This window comes from Raphanus sativus, chromosome 6, assembly GCF_000801105.2.
Source record: "Raphanus sativus cultivar WK10039 chromosome 6, ASM80110v3, whole genome shotgun sequence".
Classification (NCBI taxonomy): Eukaryota; Viridiplantae; Streptophyta; class Magnoliopsida; order Brassicales; family Brassicaceae; genus Raphanus; species Raphanus sativus.
The window spans coordinates 53,466,618-53,484,711 of record NC_079516.1 but is presented as its reverse complement, the minus strand read 5'-3'; the positions used below and the strand labels follow the sequence as shown (position 1 = coordinate 53,484,711).

General features: G+C 34.8%; 2 protein-coding genes and 1 long non-coding RNA gene across 3 annotated transcripts; 1 reads left to right on the top strand and 2 right to left on the bottom strand.

The window, feature by feature from the left end:
- The first annotated feature begins 3,678 nt into the window (after positions 1-3,678).
- LOC108808876 (histidine kinase CKI1) lies at positions 3,679-8,118 on the top strand. The gene is made up of 6 exons (XM_018580972.2): positions 3,679-3,735; positions 4,264-4,491; positions 4,608-5,192; positions 5,280-5,646; positions 5,874-7,669; positions 7,744-8,118. The coding sequence occupies exons 1-6, from the start codon at positions 3,679-3,681 to the stop codon at positions 7,978-7,980; spliced, it is 3,270 nt and encodes a 1,089-aa protein (XP_018436474.1). The 3' UTR covers positions 7,981-8,118.
- Positions 8,119-8,205: 87 nt separating this feature from the next.
- On the bottom strand, positions 8,206-9,603 carry LOC108805907 (ribosomal RNA small subunit methyltransferase). Its single transcript, XM_018577895.2, has 2 exons — positions 9,196-9,603; positions 8,206-9,095 (listed from the first exon to the last, which is right to left on the bottom strand). The coding sequence occupies exons 1-2, from the start codon at positions 9,499-9,501 to the stop codon at positions 8,361-8,363; spliced, it is 1,041 nt and encodes a 346-aa protein (XP_018433397.1). The 5' UTR covers positions 9,502-9,603; the 3' UTR covers positions 8,206-8,360.
- A 2,294-nt stretch (positions 9,604-11,897) lies between these two features.
- On the bottom strand, positions 11,898-14,175 carry LOC108842202 (uncharacterized). The gene is made up of 8 exons (XR_001948238.2): positions 13,949-14,175; positions 13,734-13,815; positions 13,544-13,675; positions 13,092-13,163; positions 12,929-13,000; positions 12,534-12,648; positions 12,277-12,451; positions 11,898-12,203 (listed from the first exon to the last, which is right to left on the bottom strand). It is a non-coding gene; the product is annotated as an uncharacterized LOC108842202 (long non-coding RNA).
- Positions 14,176-18,094: the final 3,919 nt, after the last annotated feature.

The following is an 18,094-nucleotide window of genomic DNA, read 5'->3' as shown; positions in this document are numbered from 1 at the left end:
TAAGATAATACTATTTCTAGAATAAAAAGATTGATTATACATAAACGAAATTTATTTGTATTTTTCTTCATATTTTTCCAAAAACATAAAAAACAGAAAATATCTATCAAATTTTAAAATATAGACTTATATATTTTATCAAAAACATATATAAATTATACATAATTATATTTATGAACCTAAGGTAAACTAAATAAATTAATTAGCAAAATCGTTTTATTTTAGTCTAATTATAACCAAAACATTATGATTAAAAAATGATATAGGCCAATATACCAAATGCAAGTAATGAAATCAATCAAAATATGAACAATTAAATCAACCAATTATTATGACGTATCTATTTTGCATATATTCATATACGTGAATAAATTTTCAATATTTTACAAGTTATGTTTATTAATGAATATCTGATTTACTTTTTTCTATTTTTTTAAATAAGATATATCAAATTATACAAAATTTTATGAAAATATTTACAAATATAAGAGGATAAACTGAATTACCTACTAATACGATAATTTTAACCTAATGAGAAAAAACATCATTAATTTAACCGTCTATATACAACTCAAAAAATTGAAATAATACAAAATATCATGCTTAAAACATAAAGATATTTAATCCAATTTTTTATAGATACAAATAAAAGATTATTTAAAACATATAAACAAACAAAGTAAAGTACTTATTTGTAAATATTTATTTCCGTGCATGAGCACGGGAGAATCACCTAGTTTTTTGTGTATTTAATGCACTTTTTATTTTATTTGTATAATTTTTTGTTCTATGATCGTTATAATATAATTATTTTCAGCATTAGAAATCATTCATTAAAATGTGTAAGAATCTCATTTTCTTATTTTCATGAAACCTGAAGTAGATTCCAACGTTCTATGGGGTTTGAGTGTTGGTTGGTGATGCTAGCTAGGAAAGACAATTTTACAAAAAAATAACAAAGAACGAACAAATTCTGCCCCCCTTTCTGAAATACACTAACCACTAACCAGTCCTTTTTTGGAAAACACAAACCAGACCTTCTTGAATTCTTAATCAGAATAGTTTTTTTTTTTTTATGAAATTTCAAATTTATTGATCAAGTAAAAATGTTATTTACAAACTTCAGAATAGTTATATAAAATAGTATGATTATACACTTAACATGAAATACTGAAAGCATTGTTAATTTTATATGGACAGGGGAAATTCTTGTAAGAAATAATTTTTACCTTTTTATAAGTATATTAGTAATATTTACTTCATTATGTAGTCTCAAAATTAGAAAACATGAAAACTAAATCATATATTTCAACATACTTTATTAATATTTTATCATGATATTGCTGGACACCTGGCTCTAATAAGTTTATTCTCATTTAACAAAAAGAAATATTGCTGGACATTAATCCATGGGTTTTGGATTGTGTGTAAAATTATCAACAAATGGAATACTATTTTACGACTCTTGGAAATTTTGCAAATTAAAATAAAATTCAACTCCAATGCTAACTTTCAATAAATTAATTTTGAAATTTTAAGTATTCTTATAAATATTTTAGATATGATTAATTTAATATAAAATTTTTAGTTTTAATTTCAGTCTGAAAACATTCTCACTGATTCATCCTATTAATTATACTATTTCATTATCCATTTGTTTAACTATCATTATTTTACATTATATATCAATAATATATTTTATAAAAAAATACTGAATAATTTTAATATGTTTAAGAATAATCTTATAACATCATAATACTATGCCAATTTTTTCTATTTTTGAAATTAGATAAAAATAAATAAAAAAGGAAAACAAGTTTTTAATTTTGTTTATCGACATATATTTTATTGATATAAATCATCTTGTTTGACTTTATTAATTTATAGATTATTTTCTGTATTTAAATATTAAAATATCATTAAATTTAAATTAATTTTTGATATTATAATTTATGACTGATTCAACATGAAAGACTAATAATGATTTTAGATACGACTTCATTCCAAGCCTGACTTTCAATGATTTTTTTCATACATATTATTATAATTATTTTAGATAAATCAAAATTAATTTAATAATATAATTGTCTAATTTGAGTTTTAGAGAATTCTCATCCTATTAGTTATACTATTTAATCATATAGCAATTTAATTATCTTTATTTGATATAATTTACCAGTATAATCTATTTTATCAATTTTAAAAAAATATTGAATACTTTAATATGTTAATAGTAATTTTACAAAATCATAATTACTATGTCAAATTTTATTATTTTAAAAATAAATAAAAAGAAAACCAAAATTTTTTCTTTTGTATACTGAAATAAATTTTATTAATATCATATAATCTTGTTCGTCTTTAGTAATTGATAGATTATCGTTCTTATTCAAACTTTTTTAAGAGATCATAGATTTTAAATTAATTTTAATATCTTAATTTATAACTATTCCAAAATAAAAGACTAATAATAGTCTATTAATAATTTTGTTGGACATATATAATTGATTTTACAATTATTTTAAAATCTAAAATATCTCATGCACCATGAATTATGCTAAAATAAAACTAAAAACATGACTACTATAAACATTTAACTTTAAACGTTTCATAATTATTTTATAAAAAATATTTCAATTTTCAACCATCCCTTATTCCACAGCTTTGTTATTTATTTATTTAATATATCAATAATACTTCATATTTACTAGATGTAATATCAAACCTAAAATAAAATTGTCTATTTCCAAAATCAAAAGCCAGCCTGCTCGATTTTCTACATATATATATATATTGTATGTTCATCATAACACATACATATATCAACAATCGCATATATATATACATCAATTATACTATAAAGAATGTCATCAGCACTTTTATCTTCTATTCACAATTCACTCAATGTCACATTGCACTTTCACAAAGGTTATATTATATTATAGCCACAAAGATACCCATTTTCGTGTTATCTAAGGTTTACATGTACAATGATTTACATGATTTTCAATTGTTCGCAAGAGATATATTGTCAAAACTTAAATCCTAGTGGCTAATGCCTGAGATTGCTTTCTCAAATCAAATATGCTTTTATATATTACTATGATTTGTTTGTATTAACCTTCCTTTTCTCCCTTTGTAATAGATACTATATATTCATACATGTTCTTATTGTACTTGAATTTGATAAGATTTTAATTTATTTGGTGGAGATTTACATAATCTACAGTATTTTATATTTCTTTGTTGTCAAATATGGTATTCTGTATATACATATATTCCTATGTCCACCGATACTTTTTGAAAAGAATATCAAAGATCAAACTGTTTAAAGGTTTAACCAATAATCGAGATTACAGAAAAGGATCAAGTGAAAATTCTCTTTTGAGATACAAAGATTAGTAGCTGCTAGCAGGAGACACTGAAAGAGATGAGCAGTTTTCTAGGGTTTTTTAGAACTAAGTACTTTAACGTCTTTAAAACACGGTTAAGAGTGGTACTTTATTGGCAATTATTCTTAATGAGAAAGTTATATATTGTTTTGCCAAAATTTTGTAAGAAAATATATATAGAAAAGGATCTTGAGAATCAAAGTATGGAAAGGATAAAGAGATACACTTATTAATTAAATTGATTTTTCTTGTTTTTGTTTTGTGGATCTTCAAATCTACAGAAGTGATGGTGAAAGTTACAAAGTTTGTTTCTTCTCGTCCATTAGTCAGCCTCATCCTCCTGGTAATTATTTTTTGTGTATCTTCAAATTATTTTTATCATAAAAAATTGGTTACTTGACAGTGTTTTGTTTTGCCATGCCTTTAGGGTTTTTATGGATTAATATGTTGTTGATTGTTTCGTGTGTTATTTTTTTGCCGTGCCTTTAGGGTTTTAGGATTTAGTTTTCCTTCTTCTTCTTTTGTTCTGAATGAGCGTTTGATCTGAGATCGTATTAACTCTGGGTACTTCAACATTGTTTGCTCATCCTCGACAATCCAATTCATTATTTGGAAGACTTTATGGCTTAATGTGTTTTACCAGCCGAACTCAATAATGAGATATAATCTTTTGAGCTGTGTTGATGATATCAAATAAGTTTTTGATTCTATATATCCTTTCCGCACAGAAGAATCATAAATATCATATAAGAACTGCATGATTACCTATAGAAATTATCTAAATGTTGTATTTTTATGTGTATACATATATATCATATATATTTGGTGAATAACTATCTAGCTTGTTGTTCACAAACAATTTTTTTTCTAGGTTGTTTTTGGGACAATACCGATTGTGATATGGTGTATAGCAACCAAGAACATAAGAAACAACGTAGATTTACTCACTGAAGATCTCCGATCAAGTCTAGTTTCTGAAATCGAAATCATCGGAAAATTTATCTATCCAAAGACGAACTCATCTACAATCAGTTTAGCAAGAGTTATAGACTCTTCTATCACCAACAACAATACACCTTTTACTGAGATTCAAACACAGGTTGTTCATTAATTTGATTAATATTGTTTATATGACTATATAGTTATTACATAAATGATGTAGCTTTTTTTTCAATATACATAACTGTTGTTGTGTGTTGATATTGTAATTTACAGATCGCACCAGTGTTGTTTCAAGCTTACTCAACGTTCCCTCAAGTCTCACAAGTGTCGTATATTAGTACAGACGGCCTCTTGTTTTCTTACATAACAGGATTAAACACAAGTTTCACAGTTTTTGCCAATTCAAGCGGTGGAGATTACAGTTGGTACACTCAAACCATTGATCAGAGAACCGGTCTTCTTATCGGTGATGCAACAAGATCTCAGCCGTTAAATGTAACTAATACAGATTGGTTCCATGCAGCAGAGAGAGATCACACTACGGCCTTTGTGGGAACTGGTTTGGGAGGAGATGATAACGAAAAACTGTTTCAGAGAGTGGTTAGCTTGGACAGCAAGAAAGGAGTTGTTTCGTTAGGGTTTCCGGTTAAATATTTAACCGATGCATTGAACCGTTTGGATCTTCACGGTGGAGAGATTTGCATGTGGACTAAGGATGGAACTGTGCTTGTTCTTGAAAGTTCACAAAATGCTTCTTCCTTCACCCCCAGAGATTGCAGTTCCGGTGGGGTGAAGGAGATCAAAGGATCCAAATTCGAAGCTTATTGCTCAGTTCTTGAAGTTTCTGGCGTGCCTCTGGTAAATGTTTATATCATCTTCTGTGCAATAGATTGATTCATCACTTTGTTTCTGACCTTCTTCTAATGTTCTTTTTTTTTTAATCAGACTTACACGTTAATGTCTCCCAACAAAGGAATAGGAACAAGCATCAGTCATGCGGCTATGTACATGCTTATTTTTATGGCTTTTTATGCCATCTTCTGGCCTCTAGGGTTTGTTGTGTTTATGGCGAGAGCAGCAAGAAGAGAGATGGATATACGTTCAACGCTGATAAACCAAATGGAAGCAACACAACAAGCTGAGAGGAAGAGCATGAACAAGAGTCAAGCGTTTGCACAAGCTAGCCACGACATTAGAGGTTCCCTTGCAGGTATCACAGGTCTGATTGATCTCTGCCGTCAAGAAGTTAAGCCTGGCTCTGACGTAGACGCTAGTCTTCAGCAAATGAATGTATGCACCAAGGATCTCGTTGGTAAGTCTCTTGATTCTTAAAGCTTTCAATCTTATGCGCATGGCAGGATCTGAGATTTTAGAGACTATAAACATTTTTTTTAAAGAATTTTAATAAAATGTTTTTTTCGTCATTTGAGAGATAAAATACTTATAAAAATTTTGGAGGCCAAGGCTAATGTTTCAGACCGCTGTTTATGCGTTTAGTCACTTTTGTCGCTAACTCTTCTTGTCATGTTGCTGTAACAGGTCTGCTTAACTCAGTATTGGACATGAGCAAAATCGAAAGCGGGAAGATGCAGTTAGAGGAAGAAGAGTTCAACCTAGCCAAGCTTCTTGAAGACGTGGTCGACTTCTTCCATCCTACGGCGATGAAGAAAAAGGTTGACGTGGTTTTGGATCTTCACGACGGCTCAATCTTAAAATCCTCGAATGTGAGAGGTGACAGTGGCAAGCTCAAGCAAATCCTGAACAATCTCGTGAGCAATGCGGTGAAATTCACAGTGGAAGGGCACATATCGATCAGAGCTTGGGCTCAGAAGCCAGGTCCCAAGAGCTCTGTTGTCTTGGCATCTGAACCTAAAGGAAGTACTGTATCCATGTTTTCAAAGCTTATGTTGTGCATGAACAAAGACCAGTCTTCTTCTTCTTCTTCATCAACCTATGAGAAGGAGATATCTAACTCCATAAGAAACAATGCGAACACGATGGAGTTTGTGTTTGAGGTGGACGACACAGGGAAAGGGATACCCGTGGAGATGCGTAAGTCAGTGTTTGAGAACTATGTTCAGGTAAGAGAAACAGCTCGAGGACAACAAGGCACTGGTCTAGGACTCGGCATTGTGCAGTCTCTGGTTAGATTAATGGGAGGAGAGATAAGCATCACCGACAAGGCGATGGGAGAGAAGGGAACCTGTTTCCAGTTCAATGTTCTGCTGATAACCTCAGAGACTCCTCCGGTGAGTGACGTTGAAGCAGGAGGAGGAGATTACATAACCACTCCAAACGTCGGTCTGACTATAAACACTTCTTCTCTGGTGGGAGGTGGTGGTAGCATGAACATACGTCAGCACCTGAGCCCTAGATTCAACAACTGTCTCAGCTCAAGTCCGAAGCAGGAAGCTTCACGAGTGGTTCTCCTGATAAAAGATGAAGAACGGAGGAGAGTCACAGAGAAGAGCATAAAGATTCTTGGGATCAAAGTCACTGTGGTGGAGAAATGGGAGCATCTGAGTCAGGCCTTGGAGAGACTCTTTGGGTTTTCACCACAGAGTTCCATGGAGTCTAGTTTGAGAAACGAGTTATCAAGTACGAGCTCGAGGGAGTTGCCTTTGATTGGGATGGATGGTGTTGATTCCAGAAGTCAGATTCCTCGAAGGAGAAGCGCTAGTTTCTCTGCATTCGTCCTTCTGATGATTGATGCAAACGCTGGACCGTTTCCTGAGATGGACGACATTGTCGAACAGTTCCGTAGAGGCTTGCACCATGGCGTAGTCTGTAAAGTTGTTTGGCTTAACGAACCTAACGGCCGTGGAAGTGAGAGAGGGGACATTTGTTGTTTGAAGCCTTTGCACGGATCACGTCTTAACAGAATGCTGAAGATGCTGCCTGAACTTGGAGGAATCGTTCCTAAGCAAGAGCTGCAAAGAGAATCACTACTTAGACATACTCTTGTTGCAGCAGCAGCGACATCACCAAAGGGTACTACGAGTTGTGAGATCCAAGAAGAATCGAGCTCAAGGTATAACAAAAAACTAGGCAAGTCAGTACGTACTGTTCCAAAGCCAGTTGGGAACTCAGGGGACGAGCAAGGAATGTCCAATGCGAGCTATGATGCACTCTTAAAAGGAAAAAGAGTTATGGTGGTTGATGACAATCGTATAACGTCTTCAGTTGCAACAAGAAAGCTGAAGAAGATGGGAGTATCAGATGTCAGACAATGCGACAATGGGAAAGAAGCTGTGAGATTAGTCAGTGAATGGCTTACACAACAAGGTTCAGTAGTAGATGTGCTTCCGTTTGACTACATATTCATGGATTGCCAGGTAATCTAATTGATAAGCCTTTCAATAGAAAATGATTCACTGCCAGGTAAATGAACATCTTTCTTTGTGTACAGATGCCAGAGATGGATGGATATGAAACAACCAGAGAGATTAGAAAAGTGGAGAGGAAGTATGGTGTGCATATACCAATTATAGCTGTATCAGGTCATGATCCTGGCTCAAGGGAAGCAAAAGAAGCCATACAAGCTGGAATGGACGCCTTCTTAGAGAAAGACATGAATCAGAACCAACTTGGGAAGATCATAAGAGAAATCGATAGCAAGAGGACTGTACATGCAACTGCTGAGTAGGTGTTGTAACTATAGATAGGAGGATATGTATTTGCTGACATGTTGTGTTACTTTTAATACCATTTTGGTTTTCAATTCTCATTCATATTAGAAAGATTTAACATGAGGTAATATGACAATATCATTATTTGGTTTCCTTCTAGTTTCTTTTCAAATAAGATCAAAGAAGTACCACAGTCCTCTTTTTTCATATTTTGGTACAAAAGATGTGGAGAATATAAAGACTTCGGGTCTAATAACTTAGTAAATTTTATCATCTCTTTGTAAACTCAAAAGCAAGACTCCATAGTAGTCAATAACTCAAAAAAACTATCAAGAACAAAGACAGGGTGGTACACTTTCTCCTTTGATGAAGAAACAGAAAGGGACAAAAAACACTTTTAAGAGAAGTGAATACCAGACTTGTTGAATAAGGAAAGAAGATACAAAAACTCTTGTTGAGATAGCTTTGAAGACCTCTTCTCCTCGAAACCACCTTCCTTCAACACATTCATCACTTTCTCCTTGAACTCTCCTCCTCCTCCTCCTTGTCCTTCTTCCATCTCCATGTCATCATCATCATCTTCCATCTCGTTGTCGTCATCTTCCATTCCCATGCTATGGTCACCACCAACATCCATAACAGCTTCTCCAGTGGAGCCATTCAACGAAGCTAGCACCGCCTGAAGAGTCTTGAAGTTCTTCTCCAGCATAGAAACAACAGACTTCTGCCTGAAAATAGCTCCCAAGGTCTTGTTCTTCCTAATAAAACAGACTCTCAAGAACCCATCCCACTCCTTCTTGTTCACCTGAGGCTGCGGCTTCCTAGGTTCGATCCTAACAACAGAAGAATCCACCTTGGGAGGCGGACGGAAGTTGTTCTTCCCGACTTTGAGAAGATGCGAGACTCTAGCATACAGCTGAGTGTTAACAGACAGACGACAGTAAAGATTGTCTCCAGGCTGAGCAACGAGTCTCATGGCGAACTCTCTCTGGTACATGATCACAGCGCACCTGAAGCTCGTCGGGTGAAAGAGAAGCTTGAACGTAAGAGGAGATGATATCTGATAAGGAATGTTGGCAACACATATGTCAAACCGTGGAAGCTCAGTCTTCAGAACATCACCTTGGATCACCTTTAATACACAACACAACATCTCTAATGTTAACTACAGAAAGATTCAAACTTTTAACAGTGAGACTACTAAGTTTTTTTTGTTTTGTTTTGGGGGTTACCTTCAAGCGGTTAGAAAGGGGAGTGCCTTGGAAACGGCGCTGAAGCTCGAGAACCATACGGGAATCGAGTTCGACGGCGATGACTTCTTTACCAGCTTCTAGAAGCTTCTTGGTCAAGTTACCAGTACCTGGACCGATCTCGAGGATCACATCGGTGCTCTTAATCCCTGCTTTCTGGACGATTGAGTCGACGAGGAGAGGGTTCTTGAGGATATGCTGTCCTTTCGATTTGTGGAAGGAGATTCCTCCTTGGTAATTGTTTGACGGTGCCTTGGCCTTCTCCTTCCTTATCTTCCCTCCCGCCATTCTCGCTCGACGCTCCTTTTTTCTCTAAGCTTTTTCACGCCGCCGCTCGCCTTTTGGGTTCAGACAGAAGAGAGTAGTAGGGTTTTGTTTTCTTAATTTGAGCCCCCGCGTTTCTATTTAACATCATTTCTTATATTTTTATTTTATTTGTTTATTCGTCCGATATTTTCATTTGTTTCTAAATTGAGCTCATTACTTCTTTCACCTTTTTGCTTACGACCTTCACTTGATCTCCATATATATATATATGGGCTAAGTTAATGCTTCTTACATTTTCCTTATGATAAGTTATAGTGAACTCATATAGTCTTCTACCTCACTTGATCTAGCTTACCAACATCACATTTGTCTCTGTTTATGATCTAAGAAATCTCATTCTTTGATTTGTTTATTTCTCACAAAATCCCAACCCTCCTAAAAATCCTGATATTTTTAAGTCTTTTGACAAAAATAAATATTAAAATCACAGATACTAAAAGTTTCATTGTCGAATATCTACAATTAAATAGAGACTTGTTAATGTATAGTTTTATATAATTATTATTATAACATATAGTTTTAATAATTGTATTTATAAAATTACTTATAAAAGTATTAAATTGAAAAAGAAATATAAAATATTTTATAAAACTACAATATTCCTAAAATTGTATGCTTTATAAAAAATTAATTAATTTTAAAAATTTATCTTAATTCTCTTAAGGATAACTTCATTTTTTAGAAATGTTGAAGTTTATCCAACGTTCTGTCTTAAGCTTCAAGCTTCCTTTTGAGAAGTCTTGGATTTGAATTAGCTAATTCATTTCTTTGAACTTAATTTTTTTCAATACTTTAGTCAAGTTGTCTACGCCTTGCTCATTTTTCGGAATATATTCAACGCCTTACACATGTTCTTATAGATATACCTTAGCTACAAATCGCGATTTGTATTTGTTGATAGTCCGATCTGCATTCTTCTTGATTTTCATTTGACACCAATAATATAACTTGGTTTATCAACTAGAACACATATTTTGTTCTTGTTGATTAGAGAATTTTCTCTTTTTCACTAGAATCTCATATTATTGTTTCTGATTTATATTTGGTTTTTTTTTTCTTATAATAGATGAGTGAGATGATTAAGATTCTTTAATGGTTTAACATTTATTTTTGCTATAATCCAATGAGAGAATATTTATTAGATGATGCCAACAAGGTAGCTTGCATCAGGGAAATATAGATGATTTTTTTTCTTATAATAGATGAATGAGATGATTATGATTCTTAAATGGTTTAGCATTTATTTTGCTATAACCCAATGAGAGAAGATCTATATGTACATGTATCAGAGAAATATAGACAAGTATCCAAAATTGGAGAAGATGTATATTGACTCCAAGAGAGCCTATGACAATTATGATTGCATCTGAAAACAAAATTATTGAATAAATTGCATCTGACAATAAAATTATTGAATAACTCTGATTAAAATTTATGGTTGAACGCTGAGTTTAAAAGAAAAGAATATGTCTGCTTGACTTTATTTATGTATCCGAAGTGTTTTTTTTTTTTTTTTTTTTTTTTTTTTTTTGGAGGGACTTCCACCCCCAGGGGCCAACCCCTCGGCGCGAGGCGGACCATTTGGTACTATGGGGAATTAGATACCCCAATTGCTTGGCCAGCGGTTCGAACCCAGGTGCGTATTGGGGCCGAAGCTCCCTCAACACCACCAAGCCAACCCCGCTGGTTATATCCGGAGTGTTTGTTATGACTATTTTTCTGCTTGTTGTTATTATGGGATGTCGTTTGGAAAAAATTCAGCAAGCTCTCAAAAGAAACTAAGTTTTATGATAACACTAGTGGTCTTCCGGCGCTACGCGCCGGGTTCATATATTTTATTCTTAAATGAATTTACATTTTATTTTATTGTTTTTGGTATATGTTCAAAAATATGAAGATAAATATATGTTAAAGAGAATGATAGTTTTTGATCTATTTAATAGTTGTTAATGATCATAGTTCATACTTTGTTTTGAAGTTGATTATGTCAATCTAGAATAGCATAAGTGATTATGTATGATCAATTCAATAAAGGTAAAATTTAGAAACTAATAGTCGTAACAAAGTAAATTAAGTTGGAATTTAAATATAAAATAATTTTGATGCTCGAGAAGGAAAAATATAAATGTTTGTATTTGTTTTTAAGATTGCTTAGGTTTCAATCTACGCAAAGTTCAAAAACAAATTGCAATTTACCCCAGTTTTTCTCTTAAAAGTTTTCTAATTTTGATTATTTATAACAATATTTCAACAAATATTTTGTATTTTTTGGTAATCATATAAAACCAAATAATTATTTAAAATTAATTAAAATCAAATCGAGTTTAAAAAAAAACTATTAGTAAATTAACCAAAAATAACACAGAAAATGAATCAAAATCTTATAGAGGTTGCATGAAATTGTTTAAGAGAAACAAAGGCATCATCAAGTTGCTGGTGAAAAGCGTCTCAAGCCAAGCTAATAGCTCAAAAGTCTAAAGCCAGAGTTGAAAGAGATAATCCAGATTCAAGGGGTACCACACTTGTAAAGGAGGGCTATATGGCAAGATCATGCCTGCTCCTATGCATCATCTTACACAGATCAGCAGCAAACTGGTCGGAGTTAAATGATCACTCATTCTCAGCCTGATTCTGTAACTGCCACATCAACCCAGTCGAAAAACCTGCAACCTCATTACCATTACTGACGTCTTACAATTCCTTAAAGCTCAAGCAGTTCCAGTAGCAGATACTTACACACGGAAAGACAGATTTTTTGGCAGCACCATCACAGGAAAGATCTGGTGGTGGCTCTTCTTCTGCAGTGACAGGGACTGTTCCACATGGAAAAGAAGCAAGACACCTTAAAGACACCTTCAATAGCTTCTCCGGTTCCATAGAATAAGAGTGTCTCATCTTGGCGTCTTAGCCCCTACAGTAAAAAAGTATATAAATCCTTTTATAATGAGGCTGTCTCTGTCACTGCGACTAATCAGTATGTGGAAAAGACATACTTGAAGTCTGCCATTCCCATCACCGAGGGCAGTCCTGCTTCAAGCACACAAATTACTGTTGGGATGTTCCATGTGATTTCTCTGCACCATTTCAATGTTTCTTTCTCCAAATCCTCTAGATGGAACAGAAAACATGTCTCAGCGAAGTAAGAAACAATTACCAACAAATAAAAAGAACAACGGTATTGATAAGCTGTCATCAACTATTTTTCTATTTCCTTGTTGGATTGGGCAAACCTATTTTTGGGTTTTACGCCATTGCATCACACAAAAAAGAAACATGGAGCTAATCTCTTTTATATTCAGGTGTTTGACAGGTTATAAGTGAATTGTACTCTACACGTGAGTTTTTGAAAAATGATCTAAATAGCATAACAAAAAAATTCAGCGCATACAATTCTTTTATGCCGTATGCGATGGATTCTCATTATTGCTTCCTCTTCCATAGCTGGAGTCCACCATGGATCCTAAGCGTTTCAAAAACAAAGAAGATGATCACCATTACCATTTCTTCATAATCGATAATAATTTAATTGCATGCTTTCAGAGACATGGTACCATTCAGAAGACGTCTAAAGCTGCAGTCAGATTAAGACCAACTCCTCCAGCTTTCAGAGAAATAAGCAGAACCTGTAGAAGCATAAAAACGTTTAAGCTCTATGTTCCAATTAAAAAGTGTTGGAAGTTCTGTTAGAAATGATCCATCGAACTAAGGTTTGCTAAGATCCTCTGTGTGGCTTTTTGGAGTAACTAAGATCCTATAATCTGTAACATCTTCTCCACTTCTCACTAAGACAGAAGTACAACTCTAGTTGAATCAAGAAACTATATATAGAGGATTCTCACTTCTCCCTTTTCACAAACGTTTTATGTAAAAATCAAAAGGATAATTTTATCTAAAATATAAAACCTGTTAATACACATGTGACCATTAAATTAAACAGAGATACCAAACAAATGATTCATATGACATATCAGAGCATAGTAAATAACTTTATGGGTTAACTAACCTTTAAACTTTTAACTGCGAGAGCTAGAGCAAAGTTGATTTTCCAGAATCCTTTCGTCCTTCAAGGTGGTAAGTGCTTTAATAATCTCACTGATATCTTCAAAATCATTCGCTTGTGTCTTCTTCTGAAAACCTGCAACAATATAGTCAGAAAAAGAGACACTAACAACTGGAGAAAAAGAAGCGGAGACCTTGTTGGTGGAGAGGAAGAAGATTTGGTGAAGAATTAGAAGCTGACTCGTGTGAGGTGTGCTCATCATAGCAGGAGGAGACCTGTATTTATAGTGAAGGCTTCAATGGTTAGTGTGGAAGATGAAGAGGTTCATTGATTGCTTAAATTGGGCGGATTGGAGTAATCGCTTGAAATCGGAGTAAAGATATGATAAATTCATAGGGGAGACGTTACAAGGTTTACGTCGCCGCTCGAAGTCTCGGGACCTCATCGGAGACCTCACCAGATGAGGAAGACGAAGTGACGGTATGTTGCTTATTTTGTGATGGGCTTGGGCCCTCATCCGGATTAGAAACCAGACGCGCGTATGGAAAATATTAATCCACTGAAAATGCGACATGTGTCACGAAATGCCCACCCCTCCAAAGATGACGTGGACGCAGGAAAATGCAGATAAGTCTACTTTATTGTTATAGATTTTGTTTTATATTTTGCTTCAGCAGGTTCTCGGATGAAACTAAGTTTTATGATAACACTTTGTTTTATTTTTTCTTTCAGCAGGCTCTCCAATGAAACGAAGTTTTATGATAACATTTTTTTTATCTCGCATAAGGCATATATCTGTAAGAACAGATTTGTGGCTAATCTATGTATTCTTTTGCAAATATGTTAGAGAGCAAGTATGTAAGTGCATAAAGTAAAAAAACACATAGAAATTTGTTAACGAGGTTCGTTTCCTACATCCCCGGGACCACGTCCAGAACTCATTCACTAGAAAGATCGCAACTACAATTGCTATATGGTACCAGCACACACCCGTGCCGACCACTCTTATCTAGAATTACAATGATGAGAGCAACTACTACTCCTTGTCTTCTTGACGAGTATAGTTCTCTATAACAAAACTACCAGATCTCTCAACTGGTAGGACGACGTCACACACATCTATGTGCATCTTCAATAAACCCTAGACGCGTAACACTTCCAGTCACCGTCTCGTTGTCTTTATACTCAAACGCCAAACCCTAACCACGGAATTGGGCTTAGTACAAATCACCAAGGCCCACATGACTTCTCTTATTAATTCAAAGCCCATGTGGCCTTTGCATCATATATCCTCAGCAACTCACGTACCATCACGTTTTTGCTTCAGCTACCATATCATTCTGCACATACTTGTCTCACAAGTAATCACCAAGTTCCAGCATCTATATAAAGCTCAGTCAACATAACTCAACAATCTCTCCCTTGTTTTCTGAGTTTTATAATCCAAACAACATCTAAATATGCTCCTCACGTAACAACAATAAGGCTGCTCAAAGATCAATCTTCTTCATTCTCTCCCTTTTTATTTGAGTGTGTTAACTCATGCTCAACTTTGAAGGCATCAAACGCTCTCCCTAAATTATTGCATGACATTCTCTCCCTGCTTGAGTGCACACTCACATAAAACTACCACGCTTAGAAGTAGAACACATTCATACTTTTGTCTCAACGTCACTTTCCAATAAATTCTGCGTAAAACTGATGATCACTTAGAACTTCTCTCCCAACATCAGTTAGATTCTCTCCCTATTTGAGTGCACATTCATATAACACAGTCGTTTTTAGATCTGTCTCTAGCTTCCGGAAGGTCTGACTATTTCTCAAGGTCTGACTGTTTCTCAAGATCTCATGTCGCATCAACTCATGCTGCAACTACTGTCTGACAGAATCCATACACTCGGTACACTTCTTCTTTGATTCTTAGATGATATAAGCTTGGCTTTGTTCTTCTATAATTCTGCTGTTAATCAAAAATCTTTGATCTCCTTTGATACTATCCACCTTCATTTTAGCCGTACCCAAAGTAACATGTCCTTGTCACACATTCTTTCTCTGAACTAGAGAAAAACAGAAAATCGGATTATAACATGTAGTCCCCATCTATGCTATTTGCTTAGAATCAGCTGTCCCAACATCAAACAGATACCGCTGTCGCCAATAGCACAGGATCGGAGCCTGACGTATGCACATAACAGTCTCTGACTGATGCAGTAGCAGTTCTGAGCTTCATTCTTCTCTTGTTCCATTCTCTCTTCAAACTTCTACTCGCTGACCAGACATATGTGGAGATATCTTGACAGCATGTCAAATCAAAATACCATTCGGCCCAACATTCTCTCTGCAATAACTTGATCTAATTTTCTTTTTCTTCTTGGAACTCTTGGAACCCCGTCAAGGAATCAGCACGTAGAGTTTTATGTAACACTTGCAGAAACTAACTCAGATAACTTGCAACACACCAAACCAAGTGTAGGCTCAACCACTTGGTTATAGAAAGCATCTAAAGCAAAATCAAGTATCTGCTACAACAGTACTCAATCACTTTAACCTCCCTTTTTAAAAAAAATCCTGTAGCCATTGGCATATAAGAAAAACTCAGCTCCCCTTTGCTTTCTCGAGTAAGACACTGATATCTTTGACGTTTTGCTACCAAGAGTAACCAAGATGTGATTCTGTCCAGTTACACATATTTATTCATCATCTTTTCTATGATTTAGCATCAGACCCAGCTTGACAACATTCTCTCAAATCTTAAGAACCTGAAACAGAGGAACAAAACAAATCTTACGCATCACCATTTTCTGAAAGCGTCCATTGCTCATTCTTTTCAGGACACACTGGAAAGTACTGCTCCAAACCACATGTCATCAATCTTTAGCCCTTTTAATATTCTCGTGAAAGTATCACTGATCATGTCAAAGACTGCAGTAGGAGAAACTTCTCCGAGAAACCATCACTCGTATGATCTCAATCAAACTTCTGAAAACACAGTGAAGAAACTCAAAGGAAGTTGTTCCATTATCAGAAAGGCACCTTGAACAACTCTTATCTCAACACTGACAAGAAAATCTTGTGTTCCATCTTAAAACTGCACCAAAGAACAATCATCACAAGACACCAAACTGATTCTCCAATAAATTCTTGTGTTCCGATGAGTTTGACCCCTTTTAGATTGCTGACTAAGCGGTTCACACGTAACGGTAAGAACATAGCACTCTGATCTCGTCCCAGCGGAGGCATCCTAAAAGCACTAGCTCGCACATTTAACTATAATTTATAAAACCCCGAGAGCATCATTCCTCATGCACCAGACACAATGACTTTCTATTGTTCATTTCACCTTAAAGACCAGTGATTTCTCTGATTTCGTTGTTATCCTTTGAGGTAGCCACATGAGCCTTCTAACTTCACTTCACAGTCATCTCCTTGCTTTAGTTTCAAGACCACAGTGAGCATCTTTGGATTTCAAACTCTCAACCTCTGAACTCTTGAGTTTTCAGACTCGTCAACAATGAAAAGATGAACAAATATATTCCTGAGACTGAATATCACTTCAAGCAACCACTCACTGACACCTTGAGATCTCTTGATGACTTTTACAATAGTCTAAGATTTTGATGGTGGAAATCTGCATCTTAGCCTTACGATGATCCCTCTCTTCACAGAATCAGAATGTTGCTTCATCCTTCAGACTCTGAACCCTTTTTTTTTTTGTTTAGCAACTCTTTGCAATTTAGAGGTCTGAGCTTGCCTTTGACCATGATTCCACAAGCTGCTTTTCTTGTATTTATCAAAAACATTCTCTTTTACTTGGGTCACGTGCAAGAACCCTTGGTAAAAACATGACTGCAGACTCTTAATCAACTGTTCTGGCGCTCCATCAGTCAACCAAGACATAGGTCTCTGCAACAAATTCCTTCTATTGAAATCCAGCTTTACATGTCTAGAAAGCCTCTGGAGGGAGTTGACGAAGCTCATACACAACTTAAACCAACCGTTGGAATCACAATCCCACCGTTGAATTTCAAGACAGTAGTGTAATGAGGATTTTCACCAAGTTTAAGCTCAATCAGATTACTTTTGAATCTCAACACGTTGCCTTGAAACACCCATCTTAGAACATATTGATGCAACAGTTTTTGGATCAATTTTTTTTTTTTTTTTATCTTCTTGTTGACTTGAGATGCCCATAAGTTTTCTCAAAGCTTCAGATGAGTACGATCCTTTAACAAAAATCTGCAAATTCTTGTTTTCTTTTCCGCTTGAGTCTTGACAGAACTCACATACTGTAGTAATCACCTTTCCAAGCTACCAAGTACATGTTGTCTGACAACAATAACCCTTGCATGCTCTTTTAAACGAACTCTGCAAAACCTGCAACCATCCTCTGTTTTGCTCCCTCACAAGTTCTACTTCTTACTCCGTGCTCTAGCCAAATTCAAGACAAGATAATTTTTCCATCTTTATTCTTCGACACCATACCCAGATATACCAACTTTGACGCTAACTGCTTCCCGGGATCCCATCTGCTTAACACAGCTTCACACTTATCTT

Bases quoted from the DNA above. Each gene is read 5' to 3' on its own strand.
- LOC108808876 (XM_018580972.2), top strand. From the start codon at position 3,679: ATGGTGAAAGTTACAAAGTTTGTTTCTTCTCGTCCATTAGTCAGCCTC. The intron at 3,736-4,263 runs GTAATTATTTTT...TTTTTTTTCTAG, and splicing joins TAGTCAGCCTCATCCTCCTG to GTTGTTTTTGGGACAATACC. The intron at 4,492-4,607 runs GTTGTTCATTAA...TGTAATTTACAG, and splicing joins TTACTGAGATTCAAACACAG to ATCGCACCAGTGTTGTTTCA.
- LOC108805907 (XM_018577895.2), bottom strand. From the start codon at position 9,501: ATGGCGGGAGGGAAGATAAGGAAGGAGAAGGCCAAGGCACCGTCAAAC. The intron at 9,096-9,195 runs GTAACCCCCAAA...TGTGTATTAAAG, and splicing joins CCCTTTCTAACCGCTTGAAG to GTGATCCAAGGTGATGTTCT.